This window comes from Antedon mediterranea, chromosome 7 (genome assembly GCF_964355755.1).
Source record: "Antedon mediterranea chromosome 7, ecAntMedi1.1, whole genome shotgun sequence".
NCBI lineage: Eukaryota > Metazoa > Echinodermata > Crinoidea > Comatulida > Antedonidae > Antedon > Antedon mediterranea.
Window position 1 is genome coordinate 17,574,995 of NC_092676.1, and position 19,423 is coordinate 17,594,417.

Sequence of the window (19,423 nt, forward strand, 5' to 3'; positions counted from 1 at the left end):
CAGACAGACCGACCGACCGACATAGTGAACTATAGAGTCGCGTCCACGCGACTAAAAACAAGGCCAACAGCCATAAGTCGCGTGCTCTCAGAAAAAAATGAACTTTCAAAAAGTAATGTACATCAAAACAGTTCAAAAAGAACAGAAAAGCGATAAAACGCTTAATGATACCGGACCGACAGACAGACCGACAGACCGACCGACCGACATAGTGAACTATTGAGTGGCGTCCACGCGACTAAAAACGTATATTAAATCTATCAAAATAGTCTGTCTTCAACATTATGATGCTGTATTTGAGCCGTTCAACCGGTTTTCAGCTACAATTATCGTAGGAGGAGATAGGTAAATGCGAAGCATCCTCGCATTATTGTGTGCGGGTATTATTGAAGATGGACATCTGTTAGATAGTGTATACCACGATCTAAAAATTTTGGGCAAATCGTTAAGCCTAAATTCGTTTTAATAGTCAATAAGTAATTATCTATCTCAATTAAATTAGTAAACAGGGTTACACCGAATTTTGCCCTTACTTAAATTTATATATGGATACCGACTTTAAATATATTTAAAATGTGTACATAAGATTTGGTATAAATTATTGTTTAAAATATATATAAATCCAATTTTAAATTTAAGTTTAATTCTATTTGTCTAGTTCCATTCCTAAATTGTTTATATCTACGAAGCTATTTTTTTGTTTTTTACCCTTACTCTTTCCACCCTCTATTCATCAGCCTGTGTCTTCTTTGTTTTTATTTCTTTTATTCCAGTCCACTCAGGCAGCACTTAATACTATCTACTTTTTCCCAGTACTCTAACTTGCCTAAACCGACATTCAAACCCGGAAGTTCTGTTTCATTTGCAGATGTCCTAACCATTAGACCACTGGTATTGTTCAAGCTCGATTGGATAGCGACTCTTTCACACTCTTGGCGTGGTACGGCGGAACATTGCAATTATTGCAGAAGACATGCTTACAAATTATGTCTTCCTTTAAAATTGACTTTTTTGCATATTAAGGTTAATTTCATCTTTGTTTAATGTATTACATAATATAAGCCCTTTGTAGGATATGCTACCTCTATTTGTATTCGGTATGCGGTTTTGGAACGTACAGATTTAAGTTTCCATGATAGTAGTTGTACTGAAAAGTATTTCATTTTATTAAATTGTTTAAATAAGATGGCGTTAAATATGAGTAGTACATTTTCAAATGTATTTCTTTTCCTCAAATATATCCAATCGGCAGTTTCTAGCGATAATTTACTCGACGTGTCCTACTTTTAAATTCAAACAATTATTGCTGCCTATTATTATTGCCCTATTTTGTATTCTTTGCAATTTTTGCAGGAAGGTAGACCCACAGTTAATAAATTGCAATGTTTAACGAAACATGATAATTGCATTCGATATATTTATCAGTACATCTTTTGAAAAAAGTTTACGGTATTTTACAATATGATCTAGAGACGATAAACTGCAATGTATACATATTATTCCTAGATTGTAGTACTGTACAAGAAACAGCTCCTTCCCAATTACACAAGTTCTATACTATTTTTTTTAGAATGTTAGCATTGATAATTTCCCCAAAATAAAATGAACCATATAGTTTCTCACAATAGATAAATCATGAAATTCATCTTTTGACTTAGATTCAACATGCGCCTCTTTTAGAAATTATTGGTGACGATGACTGAAACATCTAACAATCTCAATCTGTATCAGATTTGTAAAATTGTTTTGTGTATAAACCTTTGATTTACTAGGTAATAACTTCATAGAATTGGATCAACCTACTCAAAGCATTGTTGAATGTTTCCTAGCAACTACACAGATAATCAGTCAACTGAGCAAACACATTGTTTGTTGATATAATAGAGGAAGCAAAATATAATTGAAAACGTTGGGAATTTGGCATTATACAGAATGGTAACCATGGTTCTTGATCTACTAGTTTATTGTTAAAGAAGTACACTCTCTGTTGGATTATATTATGTTTTTAAGTTTTTAACATTAAAATTATTCAAACATTAGAATTTTAAAAATTTTAAAAGTACATTTATATTATAATGCAACATTACATTTAAAATTCTAAAAAACAAACATGACCAAAATGTTTTTTAAAAAAAATAAACATAAATGTTTAAAACAAAATAGTTTTAAAATGCATATACAATTTTGCTTTAAACACAGTAAATAAAAAGTGATATGCTAAACATAATTTCCAAATCAACAAAATGTAATTACAAACCTTTGAAATAAGTATCCACAGCACAGATTAACTTACGTACAAAGAAGATGCATTAACATTGAAGAATACAAGGTACATTGTAGGTAGGTAACAGGTAGTTATTGTACTGTCCATATACAGTACAATCTATCTAATAATTCTAAATTCAATAATTTAAGATCTAAAGATGTCTATATAGACAGGCTGAGTATACCTGAGTAAATTTACTTACGAATGCTGTCTACTGTATTCCTTTTAAAATCTACCTCTTGAAATACATTCTCTTGAGTCAGCAGATAATGACTGTATGCACAAACACCATGAACCAAACATCCGCTTGCATTCAGTGTACCAGGAACTAAACACCAAATAAATAGAACCTGGTGTTGAGAGATCAGTATTACTAATCTATTCAGCAAGTCAATTGGACTATGATATTAATATAACCAGGGAAGAGTTAACTCTTCCCTGATATAACTATCATCTTTTCTAGAGGGGATCCAGAGTTTTGTAGAAAGGTCGGGGAGTGGATGAGTTATACGTCCTGTGGAAGAATACAATTGGTTTTCGATAAACTTCATGATTTTGTTGTTATTGTAATATTTTCACTTATATATTTATAGTATTATTAATTGTTGTCTATTTGTTTGTTGCTTTTTTTATACGTATCCAACAGCAAGCAACTCGCCAATTATAGGATGGACTTAAACTAAACTATAATTTATCGTGATTAAAACCAAGTCTTATTTGAGAGTAGGACGAATTATGAGTTACGATGGATCTTGGGAATTGTAAGGCAATTTGCATTAATATATAATTAGGTCCTCGTTTTTTTATATTTAAAAAACACATTTATGTTATAATGTTTAAACATCCTTAATAAAGAAATGTAATTAAGTCATACACTTAACAACATTATGCTATCCCTATTCACAGCGTTATTGTGTACATCTGTTCAGACAAGATTGGGATCGTAAGTTTCAATATACGGAGAAAATCAGTAACAAATGGGTCATATTGTTTGTGCTTGTAATTTTTAAAATATAAAAATGTATTATTTGTAAACCTTTACATGGTTTTTTTTTCTACAGCTCACTATGTCGGTCGGCCGGTTGGTCGGATGGTCGCTCGGTCGGTCAGTAAACACTATCTCAAATTTGAGCACGCGACTGCAGCCATGTATATGGCCTTGTTTTGTGTTATAAGCCAACGAATTTTCTATATTAGAGCAAAAATTATTTGAATTGACTATTATATAATTATTATCATATCAATTTTCAATGTCAAAACCACAAATGACCTCAAATTTTAACCTAAAACGAATTAAAGTTCCATTGATTACTAATTCCAAGTGTGAAACAATAGGCTGGTGCTTTTCTTTCTTGAGTTCATCTCAATTAAAAATGTATTCCACTGATCCTAGTTTTACATCTAAAAAACAGTCAGAAAGGTCTGGTATCCGGACATTGTTCAAATCAACTGCTGCTTTTCTTATTATGGGGCCTAACTCCTGAACAGCAGCTTGAGCGGATATCTCTATTGCTGTTATGGCTACTTCGGAAGACTGCAGGAGACTTCGGAATGATTATTGGAACACTTTGTCTATTCTTTTGATTTTTACCTGAAAACAAATATGTGCACACCTTAATTGAAATCAAATACACAAATAATCTTATTAATATTTATTTTCATGTTCATACATCTTTATGTCAGATAAGTACATATATAACTTTCAATCTTTAGTTCTGTACCTGAATAATGTGTATCTCCATTTCTTTGAAATACTGTACGGCATTTCTTGATAACAAAGGCACAACTTTGATCTATTTTATTTAGAAAAATAAATGGACCTTGCTTTAAAAATAATTATTATTTACTGTATTACGATTATAATTAGTGAGTTTAAAAATATGTATCAAGACTTTTCATTTTACGTTTTGAATAGAGACGCTTCTGAGACACAATGTCGTCTACACAAAAAAATCAAATTTCTGATCATTGGTCATGAAATAATAAGAACTGTATTATTTAAACGTGTTTATTAATAACCATCACTTTAATATTGTAAATAGGTAGACATTCTTACTTTGATCAATGTATTCAACAATCCCGACCTCTTCCTGTAGTGTATATCCTATCTTTGAAATTAAAAAAACACGTTAAAGAGGAAATGACCTACAAATTAATTTATGAATATGTTAATATGTTCACAATGAAATGTAGAGTACATATATCAACCCTAAATGGTTTTGAGATAATAAATAGAAATAAAGTTCTCATACACAGTAGTGATTAAGTAACTTTTTTATATAATCTAAAGTTCAGTTTGTGTGTGTTCCCCGTATTTTTCCAACAATTGTAATTGTCTTGGTAAAAACATTGGAATTTGGAAGAAAATAGAGCACGGATATGCTATGCTCTAATGAATAATAATGTCCAAGGAAAGCGCTAAAAATGTCAAATGACCCTATGATGATGAATAATAATAGCCTCCTCCTATTTATTATTATGAGGTATATTTTATAATAATAAGCCTATATCATTATCTCGCTTCAACTTTGATATCACGCAATTGATTTGTGTCAGTGATTTTGAATAAATCAATCACGCGTTAGGCCTCTAATGGTTGGCAGAGATAGAGCCAATTCACAATGGACTCATCCATCCATAGCTATTACAGGAAAGATAAAGTGCTATGGTCTATGATATTTTCCGTTTTTACCACGTCTACTTACTACAGTATTATAAATGCCCTGTCTTTGAATTTAGCCATTTGGATTATACCACCCTTAATGTTTTATTTATTTTTCAAAATATTATAGCGCCCTCTATAGTTTAGACATGATTTATAAAATTTCGATATTTCATCTTTTCCAAGTTGGGACGGAAGTTATTATTTTAAATACTGATAAGACATGATAGTAGAGAGGCCAAATACACAAAAGTCCTCTATAAAAAGTTTGGGGGGCATTTTTTGTTAATAGCAGGCAACCATGTTGAATGTATCCTTTGTGGGGTGACAAAAACGATAGGGGTGGATGCCATCTTCAGTTTTGGGTTTTAAGGTCAGTTTATGTGGTCAAGAGGTCAAACAAGGTCAAAATATAGGATTTTTTTTTATTCACGGAAAATCATCTACATCATCAGATCTATCCAAAAAAGGTATATCTGAAGATCAACTGATGCTTCATATTATAGTAATTATGAGATAAACATTTAATTTTACACATAAAAACATAGGAAATTAAATATAAAAGTGTCATTTTCTCAAAATGTTATTTTCACATATTTCTGTAAAGTACACACAGTTTTTTAATAGGCTTTTCCCAGTCTGTTGTAAATTTGTCTTTTTTATGTTGTCCACCAGTCATCGTTTTGATTTTTGTCGGAAAATTTACTATCAGAACCAATATTCTAAACACTGAGTGGATGATTGATCAATTCAAAATAGAATCATTGGTATAACAAGAAACGCTGTACTTCATTGATAGGTTCTGCATGACATGGTCAGACTGATTACGAATCACACATAATACACAATATTCTTTCGAACTGACAGATGATAAGGAAGATCTTATATTTAAAGTAACAACTTATTGAAAAAAAGAAAAACAGTAGAACTTAGAACTACATGAGCCACTGAGAAAGCATCGCTCTAAACCTTTGCGGATTTCTATAAGGCAACTGTTTCGATAAAGTATATAACTGACAGAAAATCTGCTGATGAACCATTGGAGTATGATCATAGCCCAATTTTAATATCTTTAACCAAATATGACTTCACATATCTTGATGGATGGCATTGAAATACCCACAGATGTTCCAGAAGAAAACTTAGAGTAAAAACATGATGGTCATGCACTATAGGATGCAGTAAACATGGCTGTAAACATTTGGTGACTATGCAAGTATTTATGCAAGTTACCTAGATATTTCGTCATTTTGTTGTATTTGATCATTACATTGGAAAGGGGTGGATAAAAGCAGTGACACGATTGAAAGGATAGTCCCAATGTACTAATCTGTACTTCCGTATGTGTTTTGGGCCACACTCATCGGTTTGGAGGAGAACAAATATCACACAGTTTTTAGACATTCTTTATGTCAATAACAAAGAGCTTGCAATTATACATGAAAGTTGATGTTAATTAATGATATGCACTTTGTAACAGTAGCCTTCAAAAGTATGGACGATGTCTGGTATAGTGAACAATAAAGTGGTTGAAAACCTATTAAGAATAATCTAACCAGCTTCCATGCCATTGCAGCACATCATTATTTGCTGATTATGGGAAGAGGTCATACTGGAAATCATTTGTAACGCATCCACTCCTTGTAAATGGAATTGATTAAGATTAAGACTTTCCACGTACAGTGTACACTAAAGTTTAATATTGCCAAATATATGGTACTCTTCAGCAGATAACTGTATAGACTATAGACTACTCTTTGGTGCTACCTCCATCTAGACTCAGTGACCATATACCATTAACACTAGTGATATGTATTTCCCTTAAATATTAAGTATTTCACTTCACTCAATAAATATTTAAGTACCTGTATTTCTACTTCGGGAAACACTTAAATTTAAAAAAACTCACCTATGGTGAATACAGACATCATAGAACCTAAACATACGAGCCAACTATCAGGCAGAGATCAGGTTGTGGCCTAAATGAATCGGGTCGTTTGGAAGCCCCTAACCCAGTTGTCAGTTTGGAACTTGTTACATGTGTATGTAAACTAAAGAGCCAGATGAAGTTGTTACAGAAAGCATGCATATGTGGTTGTGATTCAATCGTTTGCCGTTACCCAGATGGCCAGTAGGCATTATATATCAGTGCTTGAAGAAATACCCACCACAGAGCGTTACCTCCTTCCATCCCAGAAAAACTTTGAATATTGGCATGTGCCCATGCCGCCCATTACTCCCAACCCACAAACCCTCTGTGACCGTTTTTAAATGAAATTTAAGACATTCCAGTAGGCCTCCAATTTCGGTTATTTTGATACTCTAGGACTCATCCTCTCCATTCCTTGAACACCTTCCAAGAGTGACTCAACAATTTTAAAATCTTCCCAGTACAATTCTGATCTTTTTGATACCACACTATAACCATCAGCCCAAGGCTATCATGAAAATTATATTTATTTCAATTATTAATACCGATAATTAACAGTGTCTGTTAATACCGATAATTAACAGTGTCTGTGCTCTATTTGACCTTATGACCTTGAAAATGACCTTTAAACTTGTAAGTTGAAAAATTTATGAACTTCACCATCTGCAGCAATATGTCAATAATGATCCAATAATGGTTACATTTCTTTTAATTAGCTTATATGTTGTTGAAAACAGCTTAAACCTCTATTTTACCATATTTGACCTTATAACCTTGAAAATGACCTTTGACCTGAAATTTGAGAGCGGCATCCACCCCTATCTTTTTTGTCATCCCATAAGGGATATATTCCACATGGTTACCTGCTATTAACAGAAAATGCCCCCCATGATGAAAAAGCTCACATTGGCCGCCCTACTATGATACATTAAGAAGATTACAGATTATTAAGAAGATAGACAGTTTTCTTATATCGCTCTAAATGTTCCATACTTACTACTACTGTATTTGATCAGTGACCTATTTAGTGAATAAACGTGTCTTTCCAAGAAAAAACGTAAACAAATAGTCCTTCTACATCAAGACAATATTTACTTACTTATTTTAATTATAATATTATTCATCAATTATTTAAAGATGTATTGTCCGCCAAAAACATGAAAAATGAAGATTAATGAAATCAGACTTTGAATAACCCATAACCCAGTTAATCACTTAAGTAGAACACAAACCCGAAAAAAATGTTCACTTATAAAATGACTCACCAAATAAACGGTTAAATTCAACTAAAAACCAATTGGCTGGCAGCCAATTTGACTATGTTTTGCTTTAAATTACAGTTTTCCGGGTAAATATTATTTTTTTCGATCCAATTTTGGGTAAAGTGAATAACTATTACGTGGAATTAAAGTGGCATATATTAACAATTAAATTAAATTTTTCAGGGGGACAATACATTTTTAACTTGTATACGATGTCGGTTTCAAATGTTTACTTGTTCATAAATGCACGCGTATATATATTAAACAGTTCATAGGCAAAAAATACAAATAAAAAGACAAACTGTGGTGTGTTATAATACGTAAACTTTCCTTTTTTGCAATTTTGGCGTTCCATATTTACGATTAAGCTTTGAGCTCGAGCGTAAAACCGTGTACAATGTTCGCTCGAGTAAAGGCTTTTTCTTCCATTCGATCAAAGAATATATATCTCAAGAATGAGTATTCCGCGATTTTTGCATGAGAAATTTGTAACAGAGAGCTCCAGTGAGTGATGCCCGCCCTCATAAGGGCGGATGTATACATACTAAATAAGACTTGATTTAATAGATATTATACATGTCACATTAAATAGAATTATGATAATAGTTTTTGCAATTTTAAACTATTTTATAATACATATTTATAAACAAACTAGTGTAAATTCACTTTTACAGACAATTATTTACTAACATGCTAAGTTAGTTCACAAAAAAGGCCTATAAATGTATAAAGAAAATGTGTTAAAAAAAGTAAAAAGTATCATTGATGATGAAACACATCCTCTTCACAAACAATTTGCTCTCATGAATTCTGGCATAAGACTACGTGCACTTAATACCAAAACAAAACGGTTTAGGTGCTCGTTTGTACCTAATGCTATACACTTATATAACTCCAGAGTACAAAGGTAAAATGTAACCGATAATTTTTATCTAATTTTAACAATTTTTAGCCTCTTAACTTTTTGTGTGTTTTTTTGTAAATTGTATTTTATATTTTTGTATTTTGCCAGTTTTCAAATCACATTTCTGTTTTTTAAATGGACAATAAAGTATATATGACTGACTATGACTATGACTATGACTAACACAGCAACACCAAAAATCAATGAATCGTTTACTCAGCACGGCCTATTCTTTACCATTGCCGTATACTACTCTACGCCCGGTAAATTAAGTATTGTTTTTATGATATAAATTAGTATAAAATACATGTTATTAATAGGACAAAATGTTAAATGTTATTAACATTTATTTGTTTTACCAGAAACAAGTTAAATATAGGAATATTATTAAACAATCCTTCGTGAAAACGCGTAAACACCAACACGCCCGGTCACGCTATTGTAGCGCCCGGTTGATAAAGCAACTGTTTATACGGCAGTTTTTACTAAATAAATTGCATAAAACGAACAATTAAATATCCAAATAGTATTTAACATGATGTTGGCATGTAGTTGATAAACTTTTTTTATCATGAAAATACTACCGGTGGTCCAGCCTTTGATTAGTGAAACCGTCACAAAAAGTTGTATACATCCCAGATACATCCACACTTATGGCGGCGCCCTACCACATGGACAATATTACTGTTACAGGGAAAATCGCGGATTACTCATTCTTGTGATATATATTCTTTGATTCGATCCACTGGTTGAACGTATGCGGTGATGTGTGCGTTGTGAATGTGTCTCTCCCGTGTGTGACCTAGGCCTAGGATAGGTCCTAGCTTAGTCCTGCATGTATGTATGTTAAACCTGAAATAAACACTGTATTATTAGCCTACACCTAAGATAGCCTAGGCCCTCTACTAGGCCTACTAGGCCTAGCAATACCCTGTCCGTTTATCACACACACTTTCTGTCCAAAAACAGTAACACCACCACCTTCCTTACTATTATAGGGGCCTACAGTTACAAACAGTACAGCACAGCAGAGTACTCTACTACTAGTGTACTAGTACAGTACTAGCCCCTAGAGTACTACTACTGAGCTATAGCCTAGCTAGGTCTACTACTAGAAAACTCTAGCCTACACCGTCACAAACCAAACTAATTTTGTTATGAATACACACAGATATATATAATACCTACTAGGCCTAGCTAGGCCTAGTAACTACCCATTTCAATATTATCTTCTGAAAGTTCTGGTTAATAATATTTGAATTTTTTTCCCACAGCAATAATGAATGAAAAGGAAAGTGTAAATTTGGATTCGAACATTGAAATAAAAATTGAACCAGGTTAGATTTTTTTAAATATTTTGTGCCTGTTAAATAAATTATTTAAAAAGAATAAATGATTGTTATTTATTCTTTTAAAGGCCTGGAAGCAAGTCAAGATATAGATGAGAGTGAAGACAATGGATACTGGTTTGTGGACAAAAATCAAGAAATATTGTTTCAATCAGAAGATGCATTGTTGTCACAAGGACAACCTAAAGAATACCAATGTGAACAGTGTGGAAAGAAATTTGATAAACATTTTAATCTAAAAACACACTTAAGAATACATACAGGAGAAAAGCCGTTTAAATGTGAACATTGTGGAAAAAAGTTCAACCAGAGTAGCCATCTGAAAAGTCATTTAAGAATACACACTGGAGAAAGGCCATATGAGTGTAAAGAATGCGGAAAGAAATTTAACCGGAATAGTGACCTAAAAATACATTTAAGGATACATACAGGAGAGAAACCGTATGGGTGTGAATATTGCGGACAGAAATTTAATCGGAATAGTTATTTGACAATACATTTAAGGGGACATACAGGGGAGATGCAATATCCATGTGAACAATGTGGAAAGAAGTTTAACCAGAGAAGCACTTTGAAAACACATTTAAGGATTCACACAGGCGACCAACCGTATCAATGTGATTATTGCAGTCAAAAATTCAACGGCAGTGGTGATTTAACACTACACTTGCGGACACACACTGGTGAAAAACCGTTTGAATGTGAAGAATGTGGAAAGAAATTTAGTCGAGGGAGCAGTTTGAAACTACATTGGAGAATACACACAGGCGAAAAACCATTCGATTGTGAATTTTGTGGACAGAAATTTAATCAAAATGTTCATTTGAAAAGGCATTTAAAAAAACATGAACAAATGACCCAGTAGCTTTATTTTAGATTATAAAATTAAATCTATGTACTGCATCTACCTACCTAGTACCTATCCTCTTTAGCCCATAAGGCTTCAAATGTTTGTCTCCAGGGACGGATTTAGGTAGGGGCTAAACAGACTTTAGCCCCCACTAAAATTTAAAAGCTATATCTTTTTTTAATAAAATAATGATAAAATAATTTATTTTCTGCAATCTGACTGATCGTTTTTATCATTTATGAAATATTTAGCCACCCTAATCTATAACGCTTCTAAGATTCCCATTCCAGTGCCATTCTCTCCATTTTCACTGTCCGCCAACAACATGTTTATTAGGGCATTCCTCCTTCCTTCAGGACACCATGTTAAGAATGTCATACAGTGGCTGCTATCCTCCATTCTTAACATGTGCTCAATCCATTTCTATCACCTTGTTCTAACGTCTTCACTTATCCTCATATCGGTTATGCCTAGTACATCAACAATCGATACATTTGGCCATCTAATTTTGAGTACTGTATCCTACTAAAGCTGTGATGTGATTTGCCATACATGGACATGATGATTTTATATCACTACCATATTTGGGCAAAACTAGTTTGATTGTATAGACAGAGTTTAAGCCATCTAAATTGAAACTGTTAACATAAATTGTTTAATGAGTCGTTTTGGTAACGCATTGATTGATTGAACTAATAACTAGTAACTGGAAAATATCACCACCATGTTAATATTAAACAGTATCCCAAAAGCATTAGCAACAAGAGCAATCGGAGAGTTGCAACCTTCGCCAAAAGTCAAAAGAGAAAAAGGATTAAGAATCGTAATTGATCTGTTTTTGTGGTCCATAATTGGAATCCATGTCCGGATTACCTCCAAAATTGAATGGATTCTTCCGTGACCACATATCTATCTATTTGACCTACCGCCTAAGTAAAAGAATAAAAAAAGTGGTCTAAACATAGAATCATAGTACAAAATTTAATGAAGTGGTCCGTCCGTCCACTTATCTAAAGTATCTGTGGTTTAAATTTGGTAAAGATCCGTATTTTAGTTTTGACGTTATCCTGCTGACAAATAACATACATGCACACAATCTCTGACAAAAATCGCAAACTAAAATGATGTCATATGATGCATGACAAACCCAGTGTTGCCACTATTGTCATGATGAACTACATTCTTTTTAGTAAACTGGTAAATTGAACCAAAAAGAGGTAAATGTATAGTTGTCAAACAATTCCCTGCATGATGTGAATTGTTATTTAAATCTTAATATCTTCGCATAATAAGAATGTTCTGTAGAATAAATAACTATATCTAAAATATACCTTTGTGTTTTTATTTTGTTTTAGAACTGTAAAAACTAAAATAACTTAAATATGATGTTTGTTTTAAAGTTACCTTCCACTGACATATTGTCCTTCATCCAACCAACTGTAGGCCTACTCATAATTTGATAACTAGACTGACATCTAGAGGCGAATCAGAAGGGAAAGGGGACGGCATCATTCGCCAAAAGATTTTAACTCGTTTTATTCTCTTACATTTACAATTACAGTATAACTCCTATAATTTCTTGTAATCTAGTTCTTTTTTATAGTTATTGAAATTGATTTTCACCTTTTTTTAAAGATGCAAAATAGAGTAATACAGTACCACTCTCTGACCATCAGGTCAACAACCCTTGATCACAATTTCTCTACTCCAGCTATTAACATCCCTAGTGGTTTCTTTCTGTCCCTAGTTACTCTTTATTCACTTTCCTATAACCCACATCCTTAATCAATTACTGTTTCCTCATCATCAAGGAATGTTCCCTTTTACAAATAGTCCCCTTCCCAGTAGGCCTACATGCATATTAATTAGGACCGTTCCTTAAATATGGACGTACTGGTGAAGGAAAGGAGAGAAGAAAACGTTTTAAGAAAAAAAAAGAGATAGGTTGGAACTTTGTAGAATGTGAAAATGTAGCTTAGTAATTAATTCTGACTGCTGTAGAAGATGATAGAATCAATACCGGATCTACTGTGACTAAACTTAAAATTAACATAATTAGGGGACAAGAAGAATTACTAATAAAATGGTACCACATCCTTTTTGATCTTTCTTGGAAGACCAACCTCAGCAATGTGATGTGAGAATAAAGGTCACCTTTGACTCATAGACTTTGGTCCCATCATTTTACTGTAGGAAGTTGTTTTTACTCGAATGCAAAACTCGCCGCGTATGTGTGTCGTCACTGTAGAGTGTATAAAAACCGTTTAAAAATAAAACAGACAAAGTTACTGCGATATTGAGTTAAGAGTGTCACATTTAACATGAACTCAGAAGAAGCTATTCTCTATTCTAAAACTAGAAAGTTACAGCACACGTCTTTTGACCTTTATGTACGTCGATATTTGTCGATCAATCCGCAAGATGTAATTCTGGATGTTGGTTGCGGAACCGGCGATATTGCAAATGAGATGGCAGTCACTGCCCGTTCTGTAACTGGTGAGTATGACAGCTTAGCACGTGTGACTTACATCTGTATTATTTACACTACAGTTTCTAATGTTTAGTAGAAATAAAGTAATTTAGCGTTTATGATGATTAATACGTAGCTATAGTGTGATGTTTATCCACGAATGATAATGATAAATAATAATTGTATTTTATAGAGGAACTCTTTCTATTTCAAAAATGTAAAATATTGATTCACCAGTCATAGATTTAAATATATTATTTGGTTTTATATAACACCTAAATAAATTTCTGTCATTTGATTGAACGATTGTGGATCACATGGCGTAGGATTGTTTGATCGTTTGATAATTAACACTAAGGTGTGTTTATAAAATCCATATACATATGAATCAAATGTAGGCCTTGAGCTAGGGCTACCTTTTTAGGATTCAAATGATAGGAATCTATTTAGATGTTATATAAAACAAATAATGAATGTTTTATATTCGTGTAATGGTACAAATAATGGAATTTGGTGAATGATGAAAGGTTATATATTAACTCGGTTTCGCCTCGTTGAAATATAACCTTTCATTATTCCACCACCTCATGTCATTATTTGTACCATTACACTCATAAACATACATTATTTGTACCATTACACTCATAAACATTCATTATTTGTACCATTGCACTCATAAACATTCATTATTTGTATATTAATATATGTTTTAACAATATAAATGTGAATTACCATGTTTTATGGCGACAAATACATTTATCTGAATAAATACAAACAAAACATTTTCATTTGGGTTCGATTAAGTTCACTGGTTATAATCTTTGTTTTGAAAATGGGGGGATAAAATTATAAATAATTTGCGAAAATGTTTTATGACGATTTCATGTTGTATATCTTTAGGCCATGACATATCCAGAGAGATGGTAGATGTTGCAAAACAGAAATACCAACGTTTAAATCTGACCTACGAAATTGCTGATATCGTTGACTGCCTTCAAACATGTCCAAACTGGAAAGGTGCATTCAGCAAGGTTGTTTCTGTACATGTATTGCACTGGGTAAAAGAAAGAAAACAAGCGTTCCAAAATATTTTCGACTGCCTTAATGAAAATGGAAAATGCTATTTATTATTTTGTGGACCACTTCACCAAATGTTGGGGCTCAGTAAAGAAGATCTTCCATATTACTTGGAGAATCACAACAAATGGAAGCAACATCTTAGGGTATGTATAAGCTTAAATCTTGATTTTTGTAAACGGTTGGTTCCCCGGAGGCTTAGTGTGCGCTATTTTTTGAACGTCGATTTGGCCAAAGTGTGTTTATCTAGGCTATATTTATTAATTATTAAAAATACGGATCCACCCCCCTCTTTACTTGGGCCATATACCTATTTAGGATCCGCCCTGTAGGCCTAATCTATTCATTTCATCTTATATTTGTATAATAGTAATCGATACCTACCTCCTCCTCAGGGCTATGATCACAAGATGTATAACCAGCTTACACTAGAGGAAAATATGGAGTTGCTAAAATCGGTTGGTTTTCAAAAGGTTGAAGGAGAATTGCATTCACCTTGTGACGAAATCGACTTCGGCAAGAAGCAGTTAAGTGGTAAAAGATTATCATTTTCTATTTCTAATACGCTGTACTATATCTCAAATGTTTACGATTAGGCCTAACATTATCTTAAATATTTTAACCGCGCTCTGTCTGCTTGATATTGTAAAATGCTGAGCAGCTCAGGGAAGAAATCATTTCATACCATTCAGAGACGAGCGTTTGTGATTTTGAGTTTTATTTAATTTCAGATTACTTGAGTACACTTGTTGGTCATGTAAATTACGTACCTGAGGAGTATCGATCTGAGATTCTGCAAGATGCTACAGATTGGTGCTACCGAAATCTGCCGGTCAACAAACGAGGAAACACATACACTAAAATAGACATAATAGTGTTGCGTGCTATGAAGACAGAAAAGAACGTTATTATGTAGATACTATGGTGTATGCAGGGAGATGTATATTCCTTGCAAATTTGTTTTTCCACATTTATAACTTCATTTAAATCATTTAATTAAAAATTAACTATTTTTTTCCCGATACATTTTTTCTATTGGATCCTCCAAACAAACGTCAACCAGCCAAAGAAAATTTGTATATGGCATGCGACCAACACCATCAAGCAAGTAATCCATTGGTGCTATGATATAATATTTTTGTTCTATTATCAACATTTCCCCAGTATTGTAGGCGGCAAATTCCGTGATAAAGCATGTTCATTTGTAGAAACACCCACGAATGCAGCTTGCTGTTACATTACAGAATTTGGTATGGTATCCAATGGGTTCCAAATATTATATACAATGTTATTATAAATCAGTCCTACTGGTTGCTGAAGTTTTTACTGCGTCTTACTCTTTTCTGATGAACTCTGATTTTTTTTAATGTTATAAAGGCCAAGTATTGTAAATTTAACTGCTCAATATAGACGTTCGAGAATGGCATTATGTGTGTTTTTAATTATATTAGCTTTATAGCTACATTACATAAATTTTATAATTAAATAAGTAATCGATAAATATTTCAAGGTGTCTGTGTAATTATTACCTGTAAATATTACACTTTTTAATCGAAAGAAGTGGACTGATTGTTTTAAGAGTGTTTTGTATATAATATGTTTGTAAATCTTGCATTGATAATATAATATTCTGTTTTCTAAAAACGAAATTCTAGTTTTTAATTATATAAAGTGATTTCTTCGTATAAGTATCTTTATAAAGTTTAATACTGGATTTAACTTTTATATACCTAAAGGTGGCGCTGTTTAACAAACAAAAAACAACGTTTGCTACACACAGAGTAGCACACAAGACACGATCGACACGAGCGTGGGCTATTTGTAAGTAATTTTTAGCCTAGAATTTTAATCACTAGGCCTAGCCTAGGCTATATGGTTTTTTGATGGGGTAAACAAAAGTACGTTAAATTTCATCACCAACTATGTACGGTGTTGCCTGGAGACAGAAGTAGACTAGCCTAGATAGGTAGCGCCTACTAGGCCCTAGCCTGGGCCTACTAGCTACCCTCTAGCTAGGTCTAACGAGTTGGTAGGCTAGCTAAGGTAGGCCCTAGGCCTACTAATAATAGTATTAGGCCCTCTATTCGAGGCCGCCTAGGCTTATACTTAGGCTAGACTCTAGGCCTAATCTTAATTAAGGCTTCGCTAGGCTAGATATCCTATGCTTACCTTTAGTGATGCTTACTTTTATTGATATTAAAGAGCCAGTGAGTTAAAACTCATTTTGGGTTGCCTTGTAGTAGCTTCTCTTTTTAATTTTAGTGTTTGTTAACTTTTATTATATTAGTTATTACAGGCTAAACTAGGGCTAGGCCCTATCCTACTGTATGTCTGTCAAATTTGTTTTTGAGATATTTAATATATAAATTTATTATTTTTAGTTAAGATCATCGGACTGCTGACTCTTGTATGTAGATATAGTATTAGTAATCATATTTACTAAAAGCAGTCCCTGGCCAATTTATCTCTGCGTAAGTTACATTTTATGGTGGTAAACAAATGAAATAAATGATTAAAAATAGAAGTGAAATCTCTATGCATTGGGTAACTTTTTGCTTTATTTTATTTTAACATAATTTTCCAGTTAACAGCTGTATTTTTTTTAAAGGAAAGCTATAATGAGTGGTACAAAAAAGCAAGGCCCAGCGCCTACTGTAAACCAGATTATTTCAGATTCTTTGACACAGTTGGCTAGCCGTTTTTGGGCTCCTAATAGTCCAATACCATTACAGCCATTTGATCCAAAGGTAAACTCACTTTTATAGATTACTATTTTATTTTGTTGATATAAGGAGTTTATTGACCATATGTAAAGCACACAAATATATATGTTGAAATTTTAAAAACCAGAAAAAAAGTGGGAAAAAAAAGGATTTTGGACAGGTAGCAGGTTAATATAAAAAAGCAAAGTATTTTAAACATGATAAACACTTTGCCCCAAAATGAAAATACTCTAAACTTTAAAATTTAAGAATACAGTACATGCTCAGTATTTGGTTTACTGTTCTTTGCTTTGGTATGACTCAGTTATAATACATTATTGAAAATTAGACTAAATAGAACTAACTGGTGTCAGTAGTAAAAGTAAGATAGAGGTCACCTTCACCATTGATAGTGCTGTAAAGCATAGATTTCATATACAGCATAGTATTAATATTCTTAGTAACTATTTTTTTTTCAGGTTGTTGAGGATGTTTATTTAAATGAATTGGTCAAGACAAAGTAAGTAGTTCTCAAATATTAGGAAGGGAGTTTTTGATTTGTAGCAGTCGACGTGAAAATCTAAAAGTCCATATTATTACAGTATCTGTTTGGATGACAATATTTGTTTTAATACTATACAGTAATTGATTTAGTACTAAAATCAGAATAAAAAAAAACTAATAATAAAGGTTAATAATAAACTTAATACAATCGTTTGTAAGCGCTTTACATCATAATTATATTACACTTTGTACATTAGTATATCAAAGGGCAGCCTATTGGTCATGATGTCATTTGATCATACCTTGTAGATCGGAGTTGACGTTGTGACCAGGCTGCCTGATAGTCAGTTGATAAAGATCTAGAGGCCGAAATATTCTAACTAAGTAAGTTTAAAAAAAGAAATGTTGTCATCCAAACAATGTAGAAGCTAAATGAAATCCTTCAATAATTTTTAACATGTTATTAACTGTTTATTGTATGTTTATACATTCATATTTTGTGGTTTTTTTTTAGATTTGCTATTCGGCGTGTCATGTTGTTAGAGTTTAGTCAGTATTTAGAGAACTTCTTGTGGCCTAATTATGATCCAACAAAGGTAAATAATTTATCTAGAGGGATGCACTCGTTTAGCTCAAAAGTTTTTAAAAACCTTCTCAGGACCAACTCTGTGGAATAACTTAGATGATATACTTACTTATTGTAAAACCTTAACAATTTTTAAGAAATGTATAAAGTATTTTTATTTGTCAAATTATCATGAGTAAAGATGTAAATGTTCTCTGCATATTTTTTTTTTCATACTTATTTATATAAATTTGAAGTTTAAATATGGCATTACCTTTTTCCTTATTAAACTAGTTCTAATTATATGGTTTTGTGAGGGGTCTGATTGAGACAAGTATATTACTTCTAAACCAGATCCTAACCAAAAAAATGGGAACATTTTATGGTCAAATGTATGTTAAATAAAATATGTACTAATTTTTGGTTTGAATAAATATTACGAAACGAATCTCGAAAAGAAGCCCATCATGAAAAGAAGCCCACTTAAAAGTATAAAAAAACCTAATTTACTCAAGACGGAAAAGAATTGTCCTAGTGACCATCAAAAACAAGTTATCAAATTAGTACATTTTAACTGTTAGCATGTCTGGTTAAATGACATTCAAATGGCTTCCTCTTATTTATGTATAGTTTATTTTTTTTTACATTGCAGTCTTCCAAAGCCCACATTTTGTCAGTGGCGGTTTTGATCAATGAAAAGTTTCGAGAAGGAGTCCCAGCTTGGCAGGTAAAAATCTTTCATATTCTGTTCATATTAGCTAGGAGCGAGTCAGCCTCGAACCCATCCCATTAAATTATTTGCTCTTTTGGTACGGTAAACAGCACCCCTGTCTTAACCACTCGGCCATTTCACTGTTATTAATATTCTTCTAAATTGTGTGG

At 32.7% G+C, this 19,423-nt stretch overlaps 4 protein-coding genes across 7 annotated transcripts in view; 3 read left to right on the plus strand and 1 right to left on the minus strand.

The window, feature by feature from the left end:
• LOC140055457 (uncharacterized) overlaps positions 1-3,856 on the minus strand; it is a 43,994-nt gene extending 40,138 nt beyond the window's left edge. Inside the window, exon 1 of the mRNA XM_072100796.1 lies at positions 3,537-3,856. The gene's annotated coding sequence lies outside the window, so the exon portion shown is untranslated. The remainder of the gene's footprint in view (positions 1-3,536) is intronic.
• A 5,917-nt stretch (positions 3,857-9,773) lies between these two features.
• On the plus strand, positions 9,774-12,455 carry LOC140054314 (uncharacterized). 2 transcript variants are annotated; one of them, XM_072099253.1, is made up of 3 exons: positions 9,774-9,865; positions 10,299-10,361; positions 10,442-12,455. In XM_072099253.1, exons 2-3 carry the CDS (start codon positions 10,304-10,306, stop codon positions 11,236-11,238), a joined length of 855 nt encoding a protein of 284 aa, XP_071955354.1. In that variant the 5' UTR covers positions 9,774-9,865; positions 10,299-10,303; the 3' UTR covers positions 11,239-12,455. The 2 variants fall into 2 exon arrangements, with proteins under 2 accessions (XP_071955354.1, XP_071955353.1); XM_072099252.1 differs by having other exon boundaries at positions 9,774-9,861.
• Positions 12,456-13,544: 1,089 nt separating this feature from the next.
• Positions 13,545-16,288, plus strand: LOC140055458 (juvenile hormone acid O-methyltransferase-like). The gene is made up of 4 exons (XM_072100797.1): positions 13,545-13,719; positions 14,594-14,916; positions 15,166-15,304; positions 15,502-16,288. The coding sequence occupies exons 1-4, from the start codon at positions 13,545-13,547 to the stop codon at positions 15,684-15,686; spliced, it is 822 nt and encodes a 273-aa protein (XP_071956898.1). The 3' UTR covers positions 15,687-16,288.
• A 273-nt stretch (positions 16,289-16,561) lies between these two features.
• Positions 16,562-19,423, plus strand: part of LOC140054323 (RNA helicase aquarius-like) — a 31,036-nt gene continuing 28,174 nt past the window's right edge. For 2 of the 3 annotated variants that reach the window (XM_072099262.1, XM_072099265.1), the window contains exons 1-5: positions 16,562-16,591; positions 17,379-17,517; positions 17,952-17,992; positions 18,491-18,572; positions 19,194-19,268. In XM_072099262.1, the coding sequence (XP_071955363.1) occupies positions 17,389-17,517; positions 17,952-17,992; positions 18,491-18,572; positions 19,194-19,268 (327 nt within the window). In that variant the 5' untranslated portion in view covers positions 16,562-16,591; positions 17,379-17,388. Of the gene's footprint in view, positions 16,592-17,194; positions 17,242-17,378; positions 17,518-17,951; positions 17,993-18,490; positions 18,573-19,193; positions 19,269-19,423 lie in introns of those variants that run through there. The other variant, XM_072099264.1, reaches the window with a different exon arrangement.